The sequence below is a fragment of the Sinocyclocheilus anshuiensis genome, unplaced genomic scaffold (assembly GCF_001515605.1).
Source record: "Sinocyclocheilus anshuiensis isolate Anshui unplaced genomic scaffold, SAMN03320099.WGS_v1.1 scaffold11, whole genome shotgun sequence".
NCBI classification, from domain to species: domain Eukaryota; kingdom Metazoa; phylum Chordata; class Actinopteri; order Cypriniformes; family Cyprinidae; genus Sinocyclocheilus; species Sinocyclocheilus anshuiensis.
In genome coordinates this window covers 1,655,884-1,676,699 of record NW_015551076.1, presented here as the reverse complement: position 1 = coordinate 1,676,699, position 20,816 = coordinate 1,655,884, and the positions used below count along the sequence as shown (strand labels likewise).

Sequence of the window (20,816 nt, the reverse complement as noted above, 5' to 3'; positions counted from 1 at the left end):
TCTCTCTCTCTCTCTATAGTATATTTTCAGGCCCCCTTGTTTGTTTATTTGATTTTAAGCTTTATTCTGCTGCTGCACACCAAAGAACAATGTGCAGCGTGTTCTCAAATCTTTAATGTCTTAAATACACTATTCAGAATTTAAGGCTGCAAAACATTTAGGGGGAAAAAAAACTTGCGTTGTTCATTCAGTAAATATTTCTGTGTTTATGTTAGTATCTGTAGATACACTATTATGTGTTGATAAATTGTTACGTAAGATCATCTATAGTTCAAAAGTGGCACTTTACAATAAGGTTCCATTTGTTAACTATATTTAATGCAATACATTTGTTATAGTATTACTCTGTTAACATTAGTTAATAAAAATATAACTGTTTATTGTTAGTCCGTGTTAGCTCAGGTCCTTTCAATAACATTCATTTTAATAATGTATTAGTAAATGTTGAAATCAACATTAACTAAGATTAATAAATGCTGTTATTCTTCTACTGCTGCTGCTCATCATATTAATGTTGAAAACAGTTGTTATATTATAAATTATTTGTGGAAATGGTAATGCATTTTTTCACTATTCTTTGGTCACAAGAACAGCATTTATATAAATTTTGTTTATTTTGTTCAGTTCAATGTGACCTTTCTCCATAAAAGTATTAGTTTTAAAAAAAAAATAAATAACTGTAGTATACATTGAATATTTATTCTTTTGTGCAGTCGTGTATCAATGCAGGGCTGATGTGTTTCTATTTATTTATTTTTTCATACCATTTAATTTTTTTTATCCTTCATACATCTACACTATCTTCTGTGCTTGTCATTCTCTCTGTCAGGCTCAGAGGTCAGTGGCTCCTAGCTGTGGCTGTGAGCTGAACACTCAGTGTGTAATGTGCAGTGGACGTGCTCTCCCTCCTGCAGACACCCAGCACCAGCTCCCTCTACTGGACAGACTGGCACAGTTCGACCCCTGCGTTCACCCCATCCTCTCATTTACAGACGGTGAGGACACACCCCTGTCCTTTAATTGCTTTTTTCTCTCATTCTTTCTGGTATGCACACATGTATGTAGACAAAAACAGTGACAGCATTAAGGCCCTTCCCTTGTTCTGCTCCGTCTCGCGCACAGCTGTGTCCACACAGTTTTCAAAGTTTTTTAAAATGGGGATGAGCGCGTATGGACGAGTTCGATACATGCACAGCACCACTTAGTAGACTCCTTCTGTCTCAACATTCCCCTCGCACCGTCACTGTTGTATGCTTACCATCCACGCGGTCACAAAATTGGGCTGCATGTGGACTGCTTGTGCGGACGTCCACGGACACTTCTGATGACGACAGTTGCGTCACGTGGACCATCGCGTAACACAGATGGCTGAAGTATCTATCCCCGCTGTTCATTTCCCACAGACTGCCTCAAGGTTGAGGAGTTTTAATAAAGGGTTTTTTTTCCACTGTATAACAACTAGGTGTTAATTTAAGTGTTAATTATTCTGGATCTGGTGATTGCACCTCTTAAAATAACCTGTAGGCTGCTCTGGGTTTAGAGCAGGTCATTAGTGCCGAGATTTCAGAACAGTTTTTGCTTTTCATGTCTGTGAAAATTCATTAGCATTAGTGTAACGGTGGTGCCCCCCCCCCCAAAGTTAAATTGTAGTACTTAAGGTAAGTATTGCCACATTAGATTTGAGGAGCTGATCTTAGATCAGGATTAGCTGATCAAGCATTCGTCTGCCTGACCTTTGCAGTGATAACTAGTAGCAGCTAGCTTAGTCAGACTAGCTGAGAGAGACGTATTTTCCCTCATTAATATGAACTCTCGAATCTGGCGTCTATTGTGCAAATGAATGATGGGCGTAGAAGAGGCAGGTGACACCATGGGTGAAACTCGAGTAGATGGAGGGAAAAAAAGGAAGAGGAGCCTCGGTACAATGAATACTAGAGTCGAACTCTGATGCCCTCTGCTGGAGATTTTACTCATGACACTTTGTGTCACTGACGTTTGCAGAGAATTGTCATCACTATTCACATTAGTACAGTAGCCAAAGGATGAAAAGTCTTTTTGAATGAGATTTGTCAAATGGTGTTTGGTTTGATTCTAAGAGAATGTACATAATTGTCCTCTTATGTCTCTCATACACATTTTAATTTGTACCTTTGATTTCCTTTTAATTAATTATTTATTTTAATATGGGTAACACTTTAACAATGTAATTTTTACACATTACATATGCTTACTACAGTAAGAACAGAAGATTATGCTGAATAACATGCAATAACCCTAAAACAAACCTAATCCTACCCCTAACCTTATAATAAGTATGTTGTTAGTAATCTATATTACACCCAGTATTTAAATGTACAACTGCGCTTTAACAGGGCACCTTAAAAGTAACTTTAATGGTAATTCATTTTTTTATCAATATTTGAAGCACTTTGAATTGTGTATGAAATGTGACACGTAAATATAATGCATTCCAAAATTGCATTGGAAATCAGTTTGGATGGCAGGTAGTTAAATGTAAATGCTTGTCTGAATCCCAATCCCATTTCACCCTTACTTCCCATAATTACCTGACCTCTTTTTGCTGTTTCTGGCCCATCAATGAAAATTGCATAAAAAAAAAAAATCTCTTGGAAGACTTAAAGCCAGCTTGAACCGATTTTACTTTCACTATCTGATGTTTTTTAAAGTGAAACAGGATATTCAACAAGGAGAATGTTATGTGAGACTTGTCTATCTGGAATTGAACAAAATTACAAGACTTGATGTCTGCCAGTTTTTTTTGAGGTGGAGAAAGTTATTACATTTTGATGAGGAAGAGGAACAGATGACATGATCTACCTGGAAACCTGGGTTTCTGACAATGCAAGACCATGTTTCAGATGATAAACTCTGTCGTCTGCCTTCTCAGATGTGATGATGAATCTACATATGCAGCGTGTGCTGAAGGGACACTGGCAGAATCGCCCTCTGGAGAAGATCAAGCCCATCAAGAAGATGTCGCTCAAGCACAAGTTGTGTTTGGGTAGCCGCATCTCAGACCCGTCATCCAAAGACAAACACAAGCTCGCCAGCTCTCTCCTCTCCACAGTCCGTGAGTGTGAAAACAACTACAAGAGACACCAAAACACCTCATTTATTTGCCTTAAAGGGCTTTTATTAAAATTGAAAATAGAAAGGAAATAGGAAAAATGAAGGGAGCTAGAGTCAAACCTGGGTGCCCTGCATGAGCACCGTGGCTCAGAATGACTGTATCGTGCACGCTAACATAGTGCTGGGCGGTATACCGGTTCATACCGAATACCGGTGTTATATTCACTCATCATGACAGTAAAATCAATATACTGCAGTATTTCCTCTCTCAATCAGCAGAAAATATGGTTAACACCCAGTCATGCATGAAAAAAAAAAATACCGTCATGTACCGTGAAACCAGTATAATTTTGAAAAATACCGTGATATAAATTTTGGTCATACCGCCCAGCACTACGCTAACATCTAGGCCACGGCTTTGGCAGTATACAAAATTGTGAGTGAAAATCCCCTGCTTCCTCAGCATCTGAAATGTCAGGAGCTGTTTTTTCTGTAATGGAGGCAAATTCTCACACCTTTAGGAGAATCTAAATCTGGTCTAAATGTGACGGCCCTCATGGGCAGTTAAAGTGACCTGTGAGTGTCTGGCCGTCATTAGCTACTCTCTGCCAGATGCTCATCGCAGTGACTCAGCAGTTATTTCTGGCATCATATAGGTCCAGCCACAGTTGCTGACTCCATTTGTTTCTTTTATATTCCATGTATGAATTATAGAACTCTGAAAGACGTCCAGATGTAGTGCTGTGTATTGTAGAGTTGAGTCATGTGTAATATAAAGAAATGTATTACTATTATTGGTAGTTGTGTATTTAGTCCAACTTATTGAGAGATTTTGGCATGACAATCATATTCGTTTTGCAACAACAGTTAGCAGATGTCCAAGAAAAATATTGCAAAACTATGTGCATTACATAAAATAAAGTATAGTGGCAAAGAAAGGATGTTATTAAATATTAAAAATGAAATTAGAAAAAAAAGATAAATTAACAAGTACAGTAGTATGAAATAACCTTAAAAATATCCTTAAGAGATTAAAATTAATAACGGTGAAAATACATATAGAGTACCTGATAAAGAAAGGATAACATTGACATTAAAAATTGAATTAGACAAAAAAAAAAAATGTGAATGGCAAAACAATAAGTGAAACAACACAAATATGAAAAAACTAAAGATTAAAATGGAAAACCGTACTGATTAAAAGATAAGTTGGAAATAAGGTAGAAAGAGAAGCTTAAACCAAGCAAAATTTATATAATCAAAGACGACGGATGCAGAGTAACTGAAAACAAATGTAAAATGGTTAACAGTAACGATTAAAAGAGAAGTTACAAATACATGTAATGTAAAAAATGAGCAAGTGCGAGTGTAAATAATTGCACATAAAAGCTGAAAAACATCAAAATATGCAGAGATTAAGATTAAAAAAAATTGTTTCCTCTTCATCAATTCATCAATCTTCCTGTTTGCCATTTCTCTCAGGTTCGTCGCATCCTAAGGTTCGCTCGGAGAAGGTCTTTCAGCAGCAGTTAGACATCCCAATCAGTGCCAGTAAACATGACTCTCGCAGGCCTTTCCACCAGAGCAGTTCTTTTGACAGGACTCACGGCCGAAAGAGACCTCGTGAACCCTCGCTGGACCGTACTGAGAGTATGTTGTTCATTCATTCATTCTTTTTTTTTCCCTCCTCATTCATTCTTTTATTCGCTTCAGTCACGTTTACTTCCATCTCCCTCTAACTCATCAAGTTAAGTCCTGTGACAGCACTGTCTTTGGTTTGTCTATAGATGCTCCAAAGTTCAATATGGACATGGGGAGTCCGTGCCCATCTCTGTCTGCTCTCAACACACCCACCCACAGTCCTCTGATGAGACAGCCGTCAATCTCCGAGACCTCCACACCCCTCCACCTCAACAGCAGCACTGCCGTAAGATGCTCTTCAAAGCGTCTGTTTGTGTAAACTCTTGAGATCAAGTTGCTTAGGCCTGTATGTGATTCTTTCAGACTATTCGCCGACGAAGAGGAGAGAGCCCATTTGACATCAATAACATCGTCATCCCCATGTCTGTGGCCGCCACCACCCGAGTGGAGAAACTACAGTACAAAGAGATCCTTACCCCAAGGTCAGAGACACAAGCTGTCTATCCATACCTGCCTCATATATTCAAAGAATTGTTCTTTAACTACTAAATATGCTGCCCTTTGCTTTTTAATTGCAGTTGGCGAGAAGTGGACACTTTTGCAAAACCAATATCTGAAGAGGATGATGCTGTGGAGGTACGGCCTTGCAATTGGTCACCCAACCGTTATTTTAGGCTGTGTTTCAAGCCCGTTAACGGTTTGTTACATTAAGCAGGATGATGATGCCCCAAAATGCTTTCTTGGTAGGCAGCTCATTAGGTTTTAAGATCTAAATTGGCTGACAATGTAATACAAATCTAGACAGTCTGGAAAGCCGTTTTGTCAAATATGATTAACTAGTGTCAACACATAATGTCTGATTCCTGAAAAATGACTCTTATGAGCTGATTCTTTTTAATGAGTCAAAAAGATTCACAAAACAGCCTCAAACCTTTTGTGAAGTTAGCGTTTTGAATCAAACTGTTGGCAGACTGTTGGTTTCTGTTGGCAGATTCAAAAAATGTTGTTAAAATATTCAAATACGTACTGAAGTCAGGGATTAAAGTTCCGTCACTACGACTGATTTCTGTCAGTTCATAAAGAGAATCACTTGCTTCATTCCTCAATGATTCAGCTGTTTGAATGAATCAATTGAATGAATGATTCAGTGATAAAATCAGTGACTTGCCGCCACCTGCTGGTGGATTTAGTTTCATTTTTAGCCTATAATTTCAGTTATTTAAATCATATTTCTGTATTCAAACTGTATTTAAAACATTAATCTCCACATTAATTTATTAATTTAATTGCACTCATGCTACCTTTGAGCCTCATTAAACGTCTGAAAATGTACCTACAGGCCACTTTTGTGTTCTTCTGTGCCACCTCTGTAGTAAAAATTAATTTATTTATAATAATTTTATATGATTGGTAACTTATTTGTCTTATTCTACTTATTATATTGCAGGGGTTAAAGCAAAAAAAAATGAAAAATCTTTTGACTGAAAATTTTTCTTCGACCAAACTCCATTCCTCAGCCATACCTGTCACACACCCAGTTTAAGAGCCGTTTTTTCTTCTTGTAATTAGGAGCGATTGTCCTCCTAATTTAAACATTTAGGAGCACCTTCTGATCAATAATCAAAAATTCTGATACAAAATTAGCCTTCCTAATACGAGCTGACATTTGACTCCTTAAAGTGACTTATAGGAGAGTATTTTCTCTTTACCTTTGTAATGGCATAATTTTCATCTGTCAAATTCAAAAATTTACATTTATAATCTTTTTAAAATGTCTATTTAAAACAATATGTAGAATAAGACAAATAAGTTACCAATCATATGAAATTAGTATTAATAATTTAATTTGTACTACAGAGGTGGCACAGAAGCACAAAAAAGTGGCTTGTAGGTACATTTTCAGACGTTTAATGAGGCTCAGAGGTAGCACGAGTGCAATTAAATTCATAAATTCATGTGGAGATTGTTTTAAATATAAAATTTTGAATACAGAAATATGATTTAAATAACTGAAATTATAGGCTAAAAATTAAACTAAATCCACCAGCAGGTGGCGGCAAGTCACTGATTTTATCACTGAATCATTCATTCAATTGATTCGTTCGAACAGCTGAATCATTCAGGAATGAAGCAAGTGACTCTCTTTATGAACTGACGGAAATCCGTCGTAGCGACGGAACTTTAATCCCTGTGAAGTGCTTCTGAACAAACATCTTTATCAAGTGATTCTGTAATTTGTGATTTGGCTTGTTAATGTTTAATTTTTTTATAGCATGTAGCCCTGAATACTGCCCGGTGTACGTTTTTAATGATCTTCTCTCATTGTCTCAGATTGAGGATCTCTCTGACGTCACATTCTCTCAGCTTCACCTTCCGTGTGAGGAGCAGGAGCGCTCTCGCTGGAGTTGGACTGCCAGCAACATCGCAAAGAGAAGGGGCAGCAGGTGGGGCAACACAACTCGAAATGCTTTTCTCTGCCCTTTTTAGGATCAAGTGCAATTTCTTCTGATTAACAACTTTGTAACTGTCTGCACATTTTGTACTTCATGATGCCAAATGAGTAACCTGCCAGTTTTAAACATGAGAGAAGAATTGCTGTGAAAAACGACTACAGGCAGTTCGCTTGCCTCAACAGTACATTGAGAACTTATTGAAGCAATAAGCATTACATCGATGTCACCTCGGGTTCCACTGATGGGGTGTTACGTACATTTAGTCCTGGTTCACACTGTCATTTCTAACACCAAACCTAAAGATACAAAACCAAAGGCATGAAGATTTGCGACCCTCTCTGTGAAATCCAGGCTAAAGTCTCAAAATCTAATTATGAGATAAGCATCAAAGTTTGATTTCAACCATTAATTTCACTATGATTTCAATCTTTGACATGGTCTTAGTAATAATAATATCAATGTTACATTTTCACAGAATGTTCTTTACCTTATGAAGGATGATTTTATATAGAAAACAGTAAATCACTAAAAAATGACTTTAGCTGGGTTTTCACAGACAGGGTCACATATGGTCATAACCCTATTGGGCAGCTTTTATGACGTATATTTTGCAACAGATCTTACCAAACATCCAAAATAATGCTAAGCAATGTTAAGCAGGGCTAAACACTCGTTGTACAGGTGCATCTCAATAAATTAGAATGTCATGGAAAAGTTAGATGCTGATTTCATTTTCCAGCAGGATTTGGCACCTGCCCACACTGCCAAAAGCACCAAAAGTTGGTTAAATGACCATGGTGTTGGTGTGCTTGACTGGCCAGCAAACTCACCAGACCTGAACCCCATAGAGAATCTATGGGGTATTGTCAAGAGGAAAATGAGAAACGAGACCAAAAAATGCAGATGAGCTGAAGGCCACTGTCAAAGAAACCTGGGCTTCCATACCACCTCAGCAGTGCCACAAACTGATCACTTCCATGCCACACCGAATTGAGGCAGTAATTAAAGCAAAAGGAGCCCCTACCAAGTATTGAGTACATGTACAGTAAATGAACATACTTTCCAGAAGGCCAACAATTCACTAAAAATGTTTTTTTTATTGGTCTTGTGAAGTATTCTAATTTGTTGAGATAGTGAATTGGTGGGTTTTTGTTAAATGTGAGCCAAAATCATCACAATTAAAAGAAGCAAAGACTTGAACTACTTCAGTCTGTGTGCATTGAATTTATTTAATACACGAGTTTCACAATTTGAGTTGAATTACTGTAATAAATGAACTTTTCCATGACATTCTAATTTATTGAGATGCACCTGTATGTGTGTACACATGGTGGAATTTTTACAAGCTGAGAACACCCAAGAATTTATAAAATGTGTAAAGAAGTCAAAACGGTGCAAGGAACTCCTCTGTTCCACGCACAAAGAAAGATCTGCTTCGAGGACATGGCAGTTCCGAAACTGTAATAGGTTTTGGTTAGTTTAGATGTCGTTGGTCTGTGTTGCATTCATATTTCAGTCAAACCACATCTTTTCTTGTTTGGTGTGCACCAAGGTTTGGATGGCAGCGTTTACATTTATTCACCGCACTAATGGAGCAATCGCACTAGAGTTTGTTTTAATCGAATCAAACCTGCCAAGTCTGAACACACATGATGACCAGCGCTAATCTTTGTCTCCACAGGTCATACAAGTCTGTGGACGGACGGACAACCCCCTTGCTGTGTGGCACAAACCCCTCCACACCGCAGTCCTCGTCTCCAGACACGGCGAATTTCCACATGCTGCATGATTACAACTCGGTGGCATCTCCATCTAGCCCTGTCAGTCCAGAGATGCTGATGCTGTCCAGCCTCCACACGCCCGGCTCCAGAGACTCCCAACGGCTGCTGTCCAACGAGGACACGCGCTGCTCCACCCCAGATACCTACGAGGAAATGGTAGGCTCCTGATATAGAAGAAGCATGGGTAAATTTCCTAGAATTTATGTTGGCTAGTGTTTCAGGTAAAGCTAGAGGCTTTTATTGTACATTCAAATTCACATGTGCTCAGTTGTACTGCAGTACATTTTAGGGATGTAACGATTACCGGTTTGACGATAAATCATGATAAAATTCCCCACGGTTAGTATTACGGTTTCATATTTTAATTATCATTAAAACCTTATTAGATTACTGCGATTTGAACAACTCGCGATAAATAAATACTGTCCAGCATAAAGCACAGTTTTAAGTAACAGTCTCACGTGCGCACAGCACGCAGAGTAGTTTCGTTTTGAGTGAAAACAGGACGGAAAAGCTGGGAGGTTTTAAAAGAGTGCTTAGGGAATTTTGCTGATTTTTAAATATAAAACTTGAAGTGATTTATGTGTCTGTACTTTTTGAACATCTCCAGCACATTTGAACAATACCGTGATAAAACTGATAACCGTGATAATTTTGGTCACTATAATGGTGATAAGAAATGTTCATATCGTTACATCCCTAGTACATTTATTACAAGGACTGTCACATTGGTGCAACTGAGGAGGAATTAGGAAACAGACAACCTTCTGGAAACAACCTTTTGGTTATTCTGTGTTCAGATATTTACTTGGTGTGTCTCTGTTTGTCTCTACGGGCTCCCCAGCCGGTACAGCCATGGGAATGCCGGACCTTTCCCCTGGATGTGGATCCACAGCAGGAGAGCGAAATCCTACACAGTCCAGATGGCGAGAGGTCCTGTAGGACCATTCGACGGGTGTCTGGGAGCAGGTCGTCCAAGTCGGAGTCTGACGCTGGGCCTTCGTCACCTCTCGGCGATGACGGCACCAAACAAAAACAAACCAACCCACCCAAACCTACTCACCGATGAAGCCTAGACTCTGCCCACCCACTGAACCCCCTGCCCACCAGCTTTCACAAACTCCTGAAACAGCAGCATCATAGATGGAAAAAAACAACAACAACGAAACGAATGAAAGTCCCTGTTGTTTGATATTCAAACATCAGTAAATTCTTTCACGGTTTTTAGTGAATTGTATGGAGATATATATGAAGACCAGTTTTAATTCAGTCTCGCTTTTGGGTCACTGGAGAAAAAATGTTTCAAAAATAAAAAGGAAGAAAGAAGCTTGAGGGCTAAACCAAAATAAGAAGCTCAGAAACGTATCGTATATCGCAGAAGAGCACTTCCCCCTTAACATGCTGTCGTACTGAGGGGCTCGGCGCGATATTTCCAATATCCCACCTAAAATTACTCATTCAGGTTTGCAGTTTATACTGGAGTGATAAAACGCAAAAATAAAGCCAATGATAATGATTGCAAGAGACTTGCACGAAGGCGCAGAAGCCTGTCTTTGTTCTTTCTGTGTGAAAGCACTTCAAATTCTTTTTCTCTACACATTCCCTTCCTATTATTTTAAACAGACAAACTTGCCCGAGAATTGCATAAATTCCACTTTCTGGTTTCATTTCAGTCCCATGTTCTCGTTAATACTGTGGTTTGTCTGTGCCCCACTTCTGTCAAAGTGACGGAGAGAGCAGGTGCCAGAAAACGAAACTGCTGTGTCGCTCTCATGCGCCTTTTAAATGCCACCGTTTGATTAGAGCACTTAATTGGTCTCTTGCACGACACGATTGCCAGTAAACTTAAAATCAGCACCTGAATAAATGTACAGGATGTGCTAACATTTGAGACAAGATTGCACTCGCCGCAAACTCTGTAGCTTAGCATCGTGTAACAAGATGGCTCTTTCTCATGTGGGCTTGCATTAGTGTGAATTTTAAAGCACTTGACGTCGCTGTGCATGATCAGGTTAGTCCAGAAAACGTGCAGTCACTCCAATATAAACTGAAATTTGCTGCCACTTGACTCGGCTTTTCTTCGATTTCGTTCTAACCCTATATAAAAGAGCCCTTCCATTGATTGGTCAGGTCTAAACTCTGTTTAATAAAACAATCTGCAGTACCTACAGCCATCATAGAATCCCGTAACTTGACGTTCGAGTAATAATGTTAGCTGGAGTGCTTGATAGGAAAGGACATGGCAAATTTTCATTCGTTGGCTCCTCAGTTGCTGACGGTCACAGCCCCGTTTTTCCATTGTGTAACGATGAGGAACGATTTCTGTTAGTTCCCCAGTCAGTGAGTCACTGCTTGCAACTCCTTCCTGTTATTTTAACTAATACGAATGTACAAGTCTAATAGCGGACACCAGTTACTTAAGATTTTTATAAGTAGCTTCTCTGTATCTGTCGTCACATGTTTCTAGCTATTGTAGCCATTTGTTCTTGTTAAAGGGATGTCATGTAAACCAGAAATCCTTAATATATTCCTTTTATCTCACTGGAGTGTAACAGCATTCATAGCGTCAGAGAAATCTCATCTGTTGAGGTTGTGTGGCAAATCGTAAGGGGACCATCCACGACTGTCCCATTTCCTGCTGAGAAAACCCGCCGCCCCTTTCATTCTTAATATCATTAATTATGGTTTTATGTCTCTCTCTGTGGGGGTCTGTGTACTTATCAGGCAAATGTACCATAAGGTTTGATTAGCTTTCAAAAGCCAATATTGTATCGTGTGAGTTATTTTCATACTTTGAATTTCCAATGTGGTGAATGAGGGTTGGGTGAGTCTGGTATATCCTTTAGCATGTAATAGTTTGTACAAAACAACAATAACAACAAAAAGTTTATTTTGTACATACCTTGTTTGATTCTTTACTGTGTTTGATCATGACTGTATAAAATGCATCCACTGAGTAAATAATCTGAACTTCTGAAGGGAAAAGGAAACCAAAAGAGCAATCTCAAAGGACACATAAAACAGTTTAATACGGACTTTATTCCAAATTCACGTTTACAGCAAGGAGTATCAGTGTAAACCAATTAATAAATCACATTACGATAAAGACGATCACAACTGTCAAGCTAGAATGAAGAACCGCGATGAGAAGAGCAGAGGCGGGAAATGAAACGGAGAGAGATAGAGAGACGGTTAACAGATTATTACAGAACCGTTTGAAACACAGCTAAAGGGTAGAATTACTTAAAAGGCCTTATCCAGTGCCATTTTTAAACATTTGATCTGATAAGTCTGTTCTTCAGCTTAACCCCACGCGTCTAAATGCTCAGGTTTATGTTAGCAGCATGCTGTACAAAGGACGGCCAGTGTTGGGTTTACAGCAATCCGTCTAAAGCTTCTCAGGGTCATGTGAGAGAGATACATGTGGCACTAGTTAAGTCCTTTACTGATATTGTGGATTCTGGATGCAAATTATCCCTCTATTTTACCTATTATTATATTTTTTCCCATTTCTAAATGCAAGATATACATCTAAATGAGTAATGCTGTTTGTGTAGAGGCAGCTCTTCTGTCAAATCAGTGCATTCACTTTCAAATGAGCGTAAAGCTGCAATGCACTGCGGATATTAAATAAAAAGTTTCGTGTCGGATCCAAATCAGATCTTCTGAACGCATTCGTACATCTTTTACATCTTCCACACAATACTATTAGAAAAAAAGAGTGCAACATAAACCTGGATTTTAGCAGGTAGCTTTGTTCCTTCAATCTTCCTCCACTTTTTTTTTTCTTCTTTCTTTTCATGTTTTGAGATGAGTTAAACACTCTAGTAAAGGTAGTTTTCTAAACAGTTGGACATGGTTACTATATTCAAGACCATGGGTGAAGTCCATTGCATGCTGGGAATGTGAGCGTTGTGGTTTGGTTTGATGACTATATTGAAGGCTTTAGTACTGAGGGGAGCTTGGCTATGAAAAGCCAATCCAAAGCTGAATCCATCTTAGACCAAAGAGAATCTTTAAAACATAGACAGTCTTCTCGAATGTAGCTGATGGACACCGGGAGGCACTTTTCTATTGTCTGTTCTCAATATGAGATTTCCTGATGTGATGTTAGTTAATTTTATTGAGTGCTTTGAATTGAAATCCTCTCATGTCTTTTGCATTGGTCCATACACACATGCTTTGGAACAGCATTTTAGACACAGAAGCTGAAATCTATCAATACAGAAGCATCATTACCATACAGATATAAGTTGAAGGAAACAATGAGAGGATGTACCGAGTGATATCTCGAGTTTGATGGTGCTTGTGCAGGGCAAACTACTTCAGAGCTCAACAATAAGGATGACAATGTGATCTGGGGCCTGTGTAAGGCAGTCACTGCATCTTATATTTGGTCTCATAAACCTTTTAAAACATAGCAATCATGTTTGTTTTGAAAACGGAAACTTCAAGCGATGTATTGGACGCCGTAAGAATGATGCAATGGTTGTCATTTAATATCAGTAAGGTTTTGCATTATATGTCATTTAGCTGTGTAAAAAAAATCATCTTTCATGCAGTTTCATTTTTAATAATTTGCATCAAATAATTGTAAAAAGATCATTTTAAACAAAATGTTGCTAAAAAAATTTTTTTAATAAAAGCTATATGTAAAATTTCATAGCTTTCATGGAGTTACATTTCTAATTATTTGCATTAAATCATACAAATCTAGAATTAAAATGTATATTTTTAGAGACAAAATATGTTGCTAAAAATTAAATATAAAAAAAAAAATGTGAACAACTGTCCAGATAGACAAAAATCCTTATTGTTGAGCCCTGTACAACAGTTTATTTCAATTTTTTGAATGATTTTTATATATTGACATTTGCTTTCTTCTCTGTCAAGAGTCGCTAGAGGCAGCAAGCAAGATTTCATTCAGCGATGCAACTTCCTGTGCATTTATGAGGACAGATAAGCCTTGGGAATTTGCTGTGGTGATGAATGAGGATGTGCAGTTTAATAAAATTCACAGGTAAAGTCTGGTACCGAAATTTCCAAACTATGATATTAGAATTACAGCATCCTAGACTCATCTGAATAATGATCTTTACTGTTTTAATTTGGATCGAACACACAATTGAGGTGTTTTGTGAATTTAAAAGCTTTTATTAAACACCAAAGCATGCACTATAGTGCTCGCTGATGCATTTGATTGAAATAATTATATAGCAGGCCTCTATTGTTGTTAAATATGTGTCCGCTACAGCCTGATTGCCTCAAGTTTTACCTAGGAGCGTTTGAAATGTTTCTGTCCTATCAAATTCATAGCCAGTATCATTAACTGCACTCTTCCAAACCATGTAGCATGTCTGCCTTCCCTACTGCTGCATGTCAAAACAGGAGTGCATAAGTTATGGTAAATAAAAACATTCACAATAAGGCAACGAAGCAAATACAGCTTTGAAAGCAAATGTCATTGTTGTTTCTTTCAAAAATTGGGGTATTAAACGAACAAAATCAGGCTACTCAGTGCTGTAAATGACCATTTGGATCAATACACCACCAGCTCCTTTTAAATTGTAGTGTTTTTTTTTGTGTTTTTTTTATGCTAAGCCAATAACATCAATACCTGTCTTTCCGTGCCAGGAGGCAAACATTTTTTCACAAGCAGACAAGCCGCTGGGACAATCTTTAGGCAGGAAAAATCCGACAAGCACCTCTTTTGAAAGGACTGAAGGAGATACATTTTTTACTTTTTTTTTTTCAATTTGTCAATTGCCAACACGTTTGGGCCGGCAGCTCACAGGCCTTGTTTAGCGAGGGAGGCTGACACCTGATCAGCTAGCGTGGACAGTTGCGGGGAGTCGGTCATGTTGATGCTGCCGGAGGAAGACACGTTGCTGAGGCGGCGGGGCGATCCATCCGTGGAAATGTCGGGGGATCGGCACACGATCTCAGCACCGTGATCGGTGCGCGCTTTGGCTTGCTCTCGGAAATTTAGCTTGTGGCTCTCAATCTGATGGGAGGAAAGGAGGAATTTGGATTAAATTGGATGGACATAATATGTAAGATAATATGTGCATAAAATAAAATGAAAGGTTGTATGTATTGTTTGGGGTCACTAAGATGTATTTATTTATTTATTATATCACAGAGTTTATTACAAAGGCTGCAATTATTTGATCAAATAAAAACTAAAACAGTATTATTGGAAAATGACATTCGTGACCCTGGAGCACAAAACCAGTCTTAAGTCGCTGGGGTATATTTGTAGCAATAGCCAAAAAAAACATTGTATGGGTCAAAATTATTGATTTTTCTTTTATGCCAAAAATCATTAGGATATTAAGTAAAGATCATGTTCCATGAAGATATTTTGTAAATTTCCTACTGTAAATATATTAAAACTTTATTTTTGATCAGTAATATGCATTGCTAAGGACTTCATTTGGATAACTTTAAAGGCGATTTTCTCAATATTTTGATTTTTTTTTGCACCCTCAGATTCCAGATTTTCAAATAGTTGCATCTCAGCCAAATATTGTCCTATCATAACAAACCATACATCAATGGAAAGCTTATTTATTCAGCTTTCAGATGATGTATAAATCTCAATTTCGATAAATTTACCCTTATGACTGGTTTTGTGGTCCAGGGTCACATTTTTTATTTTAATATATTTTGAAATGTAATTTATTCCCGATGCAAATCTGAATTGTCAGCATCATTACTCCAGTCTTCAGTGTCACATGATCCTTCAGAAATCCTTCTATAGGTGCGTTCACGCCATATCGTAATTACCACAATTACGATAAACCAACTTGTAAAAAGCATTCACTTCCTTGTAGAACTCGTAATTGCAACTTGTGAACTGGGAGTTTTCTGAAAGCTATGACTTGTACCATCTGACCACCTCAGATTCATTAGGCGCTATGTTTAGGCATTGTTAGTGCGATAGTTCTGTGTCTGAGTCCAAGGATGTGAACAGCTCCAAGTGCAATGCCACATGTTGTCATTGCGAAATTACAGTAATTACGATATGGTGGGAATGCAGCATAATACGCTGATTTACTGATTATTATCAGTGTTGAAAACAAGTGTGCTTGTCAATGTTTTTGTGGAAACCGTGATTTTTTTTTAGGATTTCTTAATAGAAAATAAAAAAAATAAATAAACAGCATTCATTTGAAATAGTTTTACAATCACTTGTGATCAATTGAATGTGTCCTTGCTTAAAGTGATTTTGAATGGTAGTGTGTATTTGTTATAATAATCTGCATATCTGTCCCAGCTTCATTTGCAGAGACAGCTGAAAGTCATGCAGTAAGGCTACCCTCTAGTGGACTTACAAACCTTCAGTACTAGTCTTCTTGCTTATACCTTTTGCATCCATCCCATTCATTTTAATAAGAATAGTTATATTTGCTCACATAAGTGGGATCAGAAATGTACTAAAATATTTCTTATAAATATAATGCACTATTGAATTGAAATAAGACTTATTACAGTGCTGACAAAATTATTATTAGCACAGAAGGACATAAAAAACCATGTAATGATGACAAGTCAGTTAAATTGACACTTGATAATTCCAGTGATATACTTACTGAGGCCCTCTGACTTAACCAGCCTGTTCCCTTCAGAGGAGGGAAGGTCAAATGTCATGTCCACATCATTAGAGTGAACAGCGTCCCCATTAGAGGAAGCATTTGCGGCCTGCGGCTCTGCTTCCTTCCCCTTCTCCCTCTACAGTGTGGACGCCACAGAGTTCACATGGTTATGGGTAAACAAAACAAAATGGGTTGGGATGCAAATTATGAAATGAGGTTATGAAGGGATTAAAAAAAACACTCAAACTAGAGGGAATGCTGGGAGAAGGGGTGAAGCTGTTTCAATACTTAAGAAATATTTCCAAGTAAGAGTGCTGATCTACTCCATCATCTTCCTTTGGATCAAATAATAATGCCCATCAATAAGTTAAAGGGGTCATATGATGCGATTTCAATTTTTCCTTTCTCTTTATCATACTCTTAAAAGCTATAACCACAAATAAGTAAATATTATAATATATTAAAACTGTTCTTATGAATATTCATCAGATGACACAACATATTATAAGGTTTTTTATAATGCATGATGCATTCATTATAATGCCTTAAGAATACCCTTAGAATGTATTATAAATACGGGCTTCATAGAAAGTGTTACCTGGAACATAATGTGTTTTTTGAACCTTAAACCGCATAAACACATGTCATAACACCAAATAATGTTCTTTTTAGCAGCATCATATGACCCCTTTAAGAGCAAAAACTGTTTGATCAGAAGACTAAAGTTCATTTATTTATGCGTTCTGAATCCATAATTATGATGTATCTAGTGCTAGACTAAAAATTATATAAATTTAAATTTAAATCCACCATAAAACATTATTCCCAAACAATCATTCCCAACAATCAAGTCGATTCAACCTCACAACTGAACCAAATTAAAGTGAATGAATTCTGTGAGATTTTTACTGATTTATTAAAAATGTTCATCTGAGATCCAGTTCCATGATTTTACACAAATTTATTATCTTTCATGTGCTCAGATATAGTTCTTAGATCAGCACTCCTACTCGATTCCTGAATGTTTCTGAATGTGAACGCATGAAAGCAGCACTCAGTCAGCAGTTTTTTGGTCATGTGTGATAAAAAAGGGACACAGGAGCAGAAGATCGCTGAATGGAAGAATAGTTAGCACTAAGCAAGGGAGCACCAGAAAATGCAGTGATCTTAAAAATGTGCTCAGTAGAGAGAGGAGATGAAGGAGAGCAAGACACCCAGCTTCTATCATCCAGTAAATCCTGTGCTGTACGTTGATTTCATTTATTACATATATAAAATCATCCTAATTCATTCATTTAATATATAATTATATGTAATTCATTAGAACCTATAGGAATAAATGTAATACCCAGCCCCCATTCGCTTTCATTAAATGAGAAGAGGAGTCAAAACATTCTGCTAAACGTCTTCTTTTGTGTTCCATGGAAGACATAAAGTCATGCAGGTTTGGAACAACATGATGTGAGTAAATTCTGAGCAAGTTTAAGATTTTGGATGAAATAAACATTTAAATAAATAGTTAATGGGCCACAGGATAATAAAATTTGCTCTAGATTAGGAGCAGAACAGTAGATCTTAAAGGCAACTCAAAGAAGTCGGCAAAAATATGTGCAAAAAAAGTACACTGAAGTCTGCCAAGCAGGAAGAAGCATGCTGACCATAGCAAGATCTAACATGAAGGAAACTTTCAAGTGAGTATTGCAGATGAGTAGATAAAAACAGTCAAAATGCGTCTTGAAACACATTATGTTGTCTTATGCATTTGTATTATTGTTGTTGTGAATTAGCTTCATCCAAATGACAAATAATTCAGCACAGTATCGCACATTTGTGACTCATTAGAGACTCGTTGTGTTTAATGAAGTCAAGAACATACCTTCCTCTGTCCGCCCCTAGGAACATGTCCAATGTTCTCCAGAGATCCAACCTTTGACTGGCCTTTGAAATCCAACTTCTCAGATTTGATCTCCACATTTCCACCTCCTAAAATACAGACGAATGTGGACAACTTCTGTTTAAATCAAACCTTTCCCAATTGTTTTCAGTGTACTGAAGGTGAAGGTAAAGATAGGGATGGCACTTCTAATCTATTAAGGTAAATAAGATGTAAAAAATTGTACAATATGAAACTTGCAGAAACATTTTATGTCTTGAATAAGCAATATCGGTCATGCCTAATGGCATTTTTATACAATGTTTCTGACTGAAATCTCACCCGGTTTGTGATGAATGTTGACCTTGGAGCCACACTTTGATTGGACGTTGCTTAGGTCGATCTTTTTGTGCACTATCTGAACCTGAAGCATGAGGAACAAATAGAGTCAGTTATCAAACAGAGCAATTTGGAAGGAAATGAACCGCATGCTCAGGCACCTGAGGAGCTGATGATCTGGAGTAGGAAAATGACTATTATTCACAACAACAGGGTTCATGGGACAGAGAAGTAACTTGCTTCCACTAATAGGCCACCACAAAATAGATCTAAATCCAATTTATATGCTCATGCTTCATGCCATTTTAATGGAGTGACATATTTCAATTTTGGAGGAGTAAAATATATGTACATAGACTAGGTTGACATCAGATATATGATTGACTGGTTACTATCTGTCTGAATACATCTTAGAGGGCATTTACACTTGGTCTGTTCATGATCACATGTAAAAATGTGTAAATAAATACCCTTTCAAAAAAGATTCTAGACATGGAAATTTTCCTCTCTGTCCCAAATACTGAGTCAGAAAAGAGATTCACTCAATTTATGCATCACTCAATGTTTTAGTCAAAGGGACCCATGGGCTTATAGATGGAAGAGACTGTAATGCAAAAATGCATGTTATATCTGATTTACTGTTTCAGGCGAAACTCAGATATAACTACATTTACATCTGAAGGCAATACAGCGCTTGTAAGGCAACAAAACAACTTCTTTGGCAAAGTGATCCAGATTAGAACAGAAAAATATATATATTTTACCTTTAATTATTAATTAAAGGATGAAATGATCTACAAAGCAATGTCTGAATTGAGACATTAAGCAGTTCAAGGTGAAAAAAATTGCAAAAAATCACGAGAGGAAGAAAAATTAAGTATTGCAGATTATTGGATTTGAATTCACCTTGCAAGCACTGTAATGCACATGCTCAGTTTCAAGCTCTCAAGTGAAGATCCATATCCCTGGGAGTTTTTTTTCTCTACTTTTTCTGCATATCTGACTGCCTGAGACCCCTTCACAATCTTCACCTGCAGAGGAATTTATTGTACATGCATGCAATCTACACAGCACATCTGCAACAACCAGTCAGCGATCCGGGAGGAACGCTAGGTAAGAGGAGATACCAACACTGGGGATTCAGGCAAATCAATTGAACCTAGTTTGTGCAAAGGCATCTAGATGGATGTTTTGCCCAAATGCATTGCCAGTGCAGGCATGCTGCAGTCCCTGGACTAGCCAAACCTTCACAAAACTGGCATTTTTTAACACATCTCATAGCTAAAGCCACTAGTCAGTTCACATTTTAACTGTTTTGTTTCATCTCTTGCAAGATCAACAAGAGCTTAAAAGATATTAATAAAGTTGGTTGCACTTTTTTTTTTACAGTGACTTGTGTATACTTGCAATGTACTTACCTAAGAAAGTAATGGGTAATATAAGGTAACTAAATGGGTTACCTTAGGGGTTTAGGGGTAGGTTCAGGGTTATTACCTAGTTATTGTAATCACTATAGTAAGTACATAGTATGTACATGCAGAACAAAACTGTTAATATGCTAAGATGCAAGACTATACTGTGCAAGTTCTATTTACATGTAATGTTAATTAAAAACAATGTGTTTATTTTAAGTAATAAATGTTAAAATTTTTGGTCACTTTAAGGAAATAAAACAACAGCTCTCAAATTACAGCAATTTTTTAAAAGTCTTGGATGTTCAGGCTCAGTAGTAGGTTAAAACAGGTAAATACATTTTAATCTAATTTAATCTAACAGTTTAAAAACAACTTTTGGCTGTGTGGGTGTTTGGTAGATAATGCTTGACTTGTTGATGGAGAGCTACTTAAAAGCTTTGACTGTGGGTATGTGTGTCAGGGTTTCATTAGTTACAAAAGGTACCTATTCACACTGAGTGTGCAGAACTGTCTTTGAAAGCTTTACAGGTGCATCTCAATAAATTAGAATGGCGTGGAAAAGTTCATTTATTTCAGTAATTCAACTCAAATTGTGAAACTCGTGTATTAAATAAATTCAATGCACA

General features: G+C 37.4%; 2 protein-coding genes across 18 annotated transcripts in view; one reads left to right on the top strand and one right to left on the bottom strand.

Moving 5' to 3' along the window:
- The window catches only part of LOC107662409 (KAT8 regulatory NSL complex subunit 1-like), an 89,233-nt gene extending 77,395 nt beyond the window's left edge, over positions 1–11,838 (top strand). For 3 of the 4 annotated variants that reach the window (XM_016452428.1, XM_016452430.1, XM_016452427.1), the window contains 9 exons: positions 830–995; positions 2,909–3,091; positions 4,573–4,740; positions 4,878–5,017; positions 5,095–5,213; positions 5,310–5,367; positions 7,063–7,175; positions 8,866–9,121; positions 9,801–11,838. In XM_016452428.1, the coding sequence (XP_016307914.1) occupies positions 830–995; positions 2,909–3,091; positions 4,573–4,740; positions 4,878–5,017; positions 5,095–5,213; positions 5,310–5,367; positions 7,063–7,175; positions 8,866–9,121; positions 9,801–10,034 (1,437 nt within the window). In that variant the 3' untranslated portion in view covers positions 10,035–11,838. The remainder of the gene's footprint in view (positions 1–829; positions 996–2,908; positions 3,092–4,572; positions 4,741–4,877; positions 5,018–5,094; positions 5,214–5,309; positions 5,368–7,062; positions 7,176–8,865; positions 9,122–9,800) is intronic. The other variant, XM_016452429.1, reaches the window with a different exon arrangement.
- Positions 11,839–14,381: 2,543 nt separating this feature from the next.
- LOC107662408 (microtubule-associated protein tau-like) overlaps positions 14,382–20,816 on the bottom strand; it is a 36,853-nt gene continuing 30,418 nt past the window's right edge. For 13 of the 14 annotated variants that reach the window (XM_016452413.1, XM_016452425.1, XM_016452420.1 and 10 more), the window contains 3 exons: positions 18,779–18,860; positions 18,440–18,546; positions 14,382–14,969 (listed from right to left, as the gene is read on the bottom strand). In XM_016452413.1, the coding sequence (XP_016307899.1) occupies positions 14,754–14,969; positions 18,440–18,546; positions 18,779–18,860 (405 nt within the window). In that variant the 3' untranslated portion in view covers positions 14,382–14,753. Of the gene's footprint in view, positions 14,970–16,560; positions 16,700–18,439; positions 18,547–18,778; positions 18,861–20,816 lie in introns of all 14 variants that reach the window. The other variant, XM_016452421.1, reaches the window with a different exon arrangement.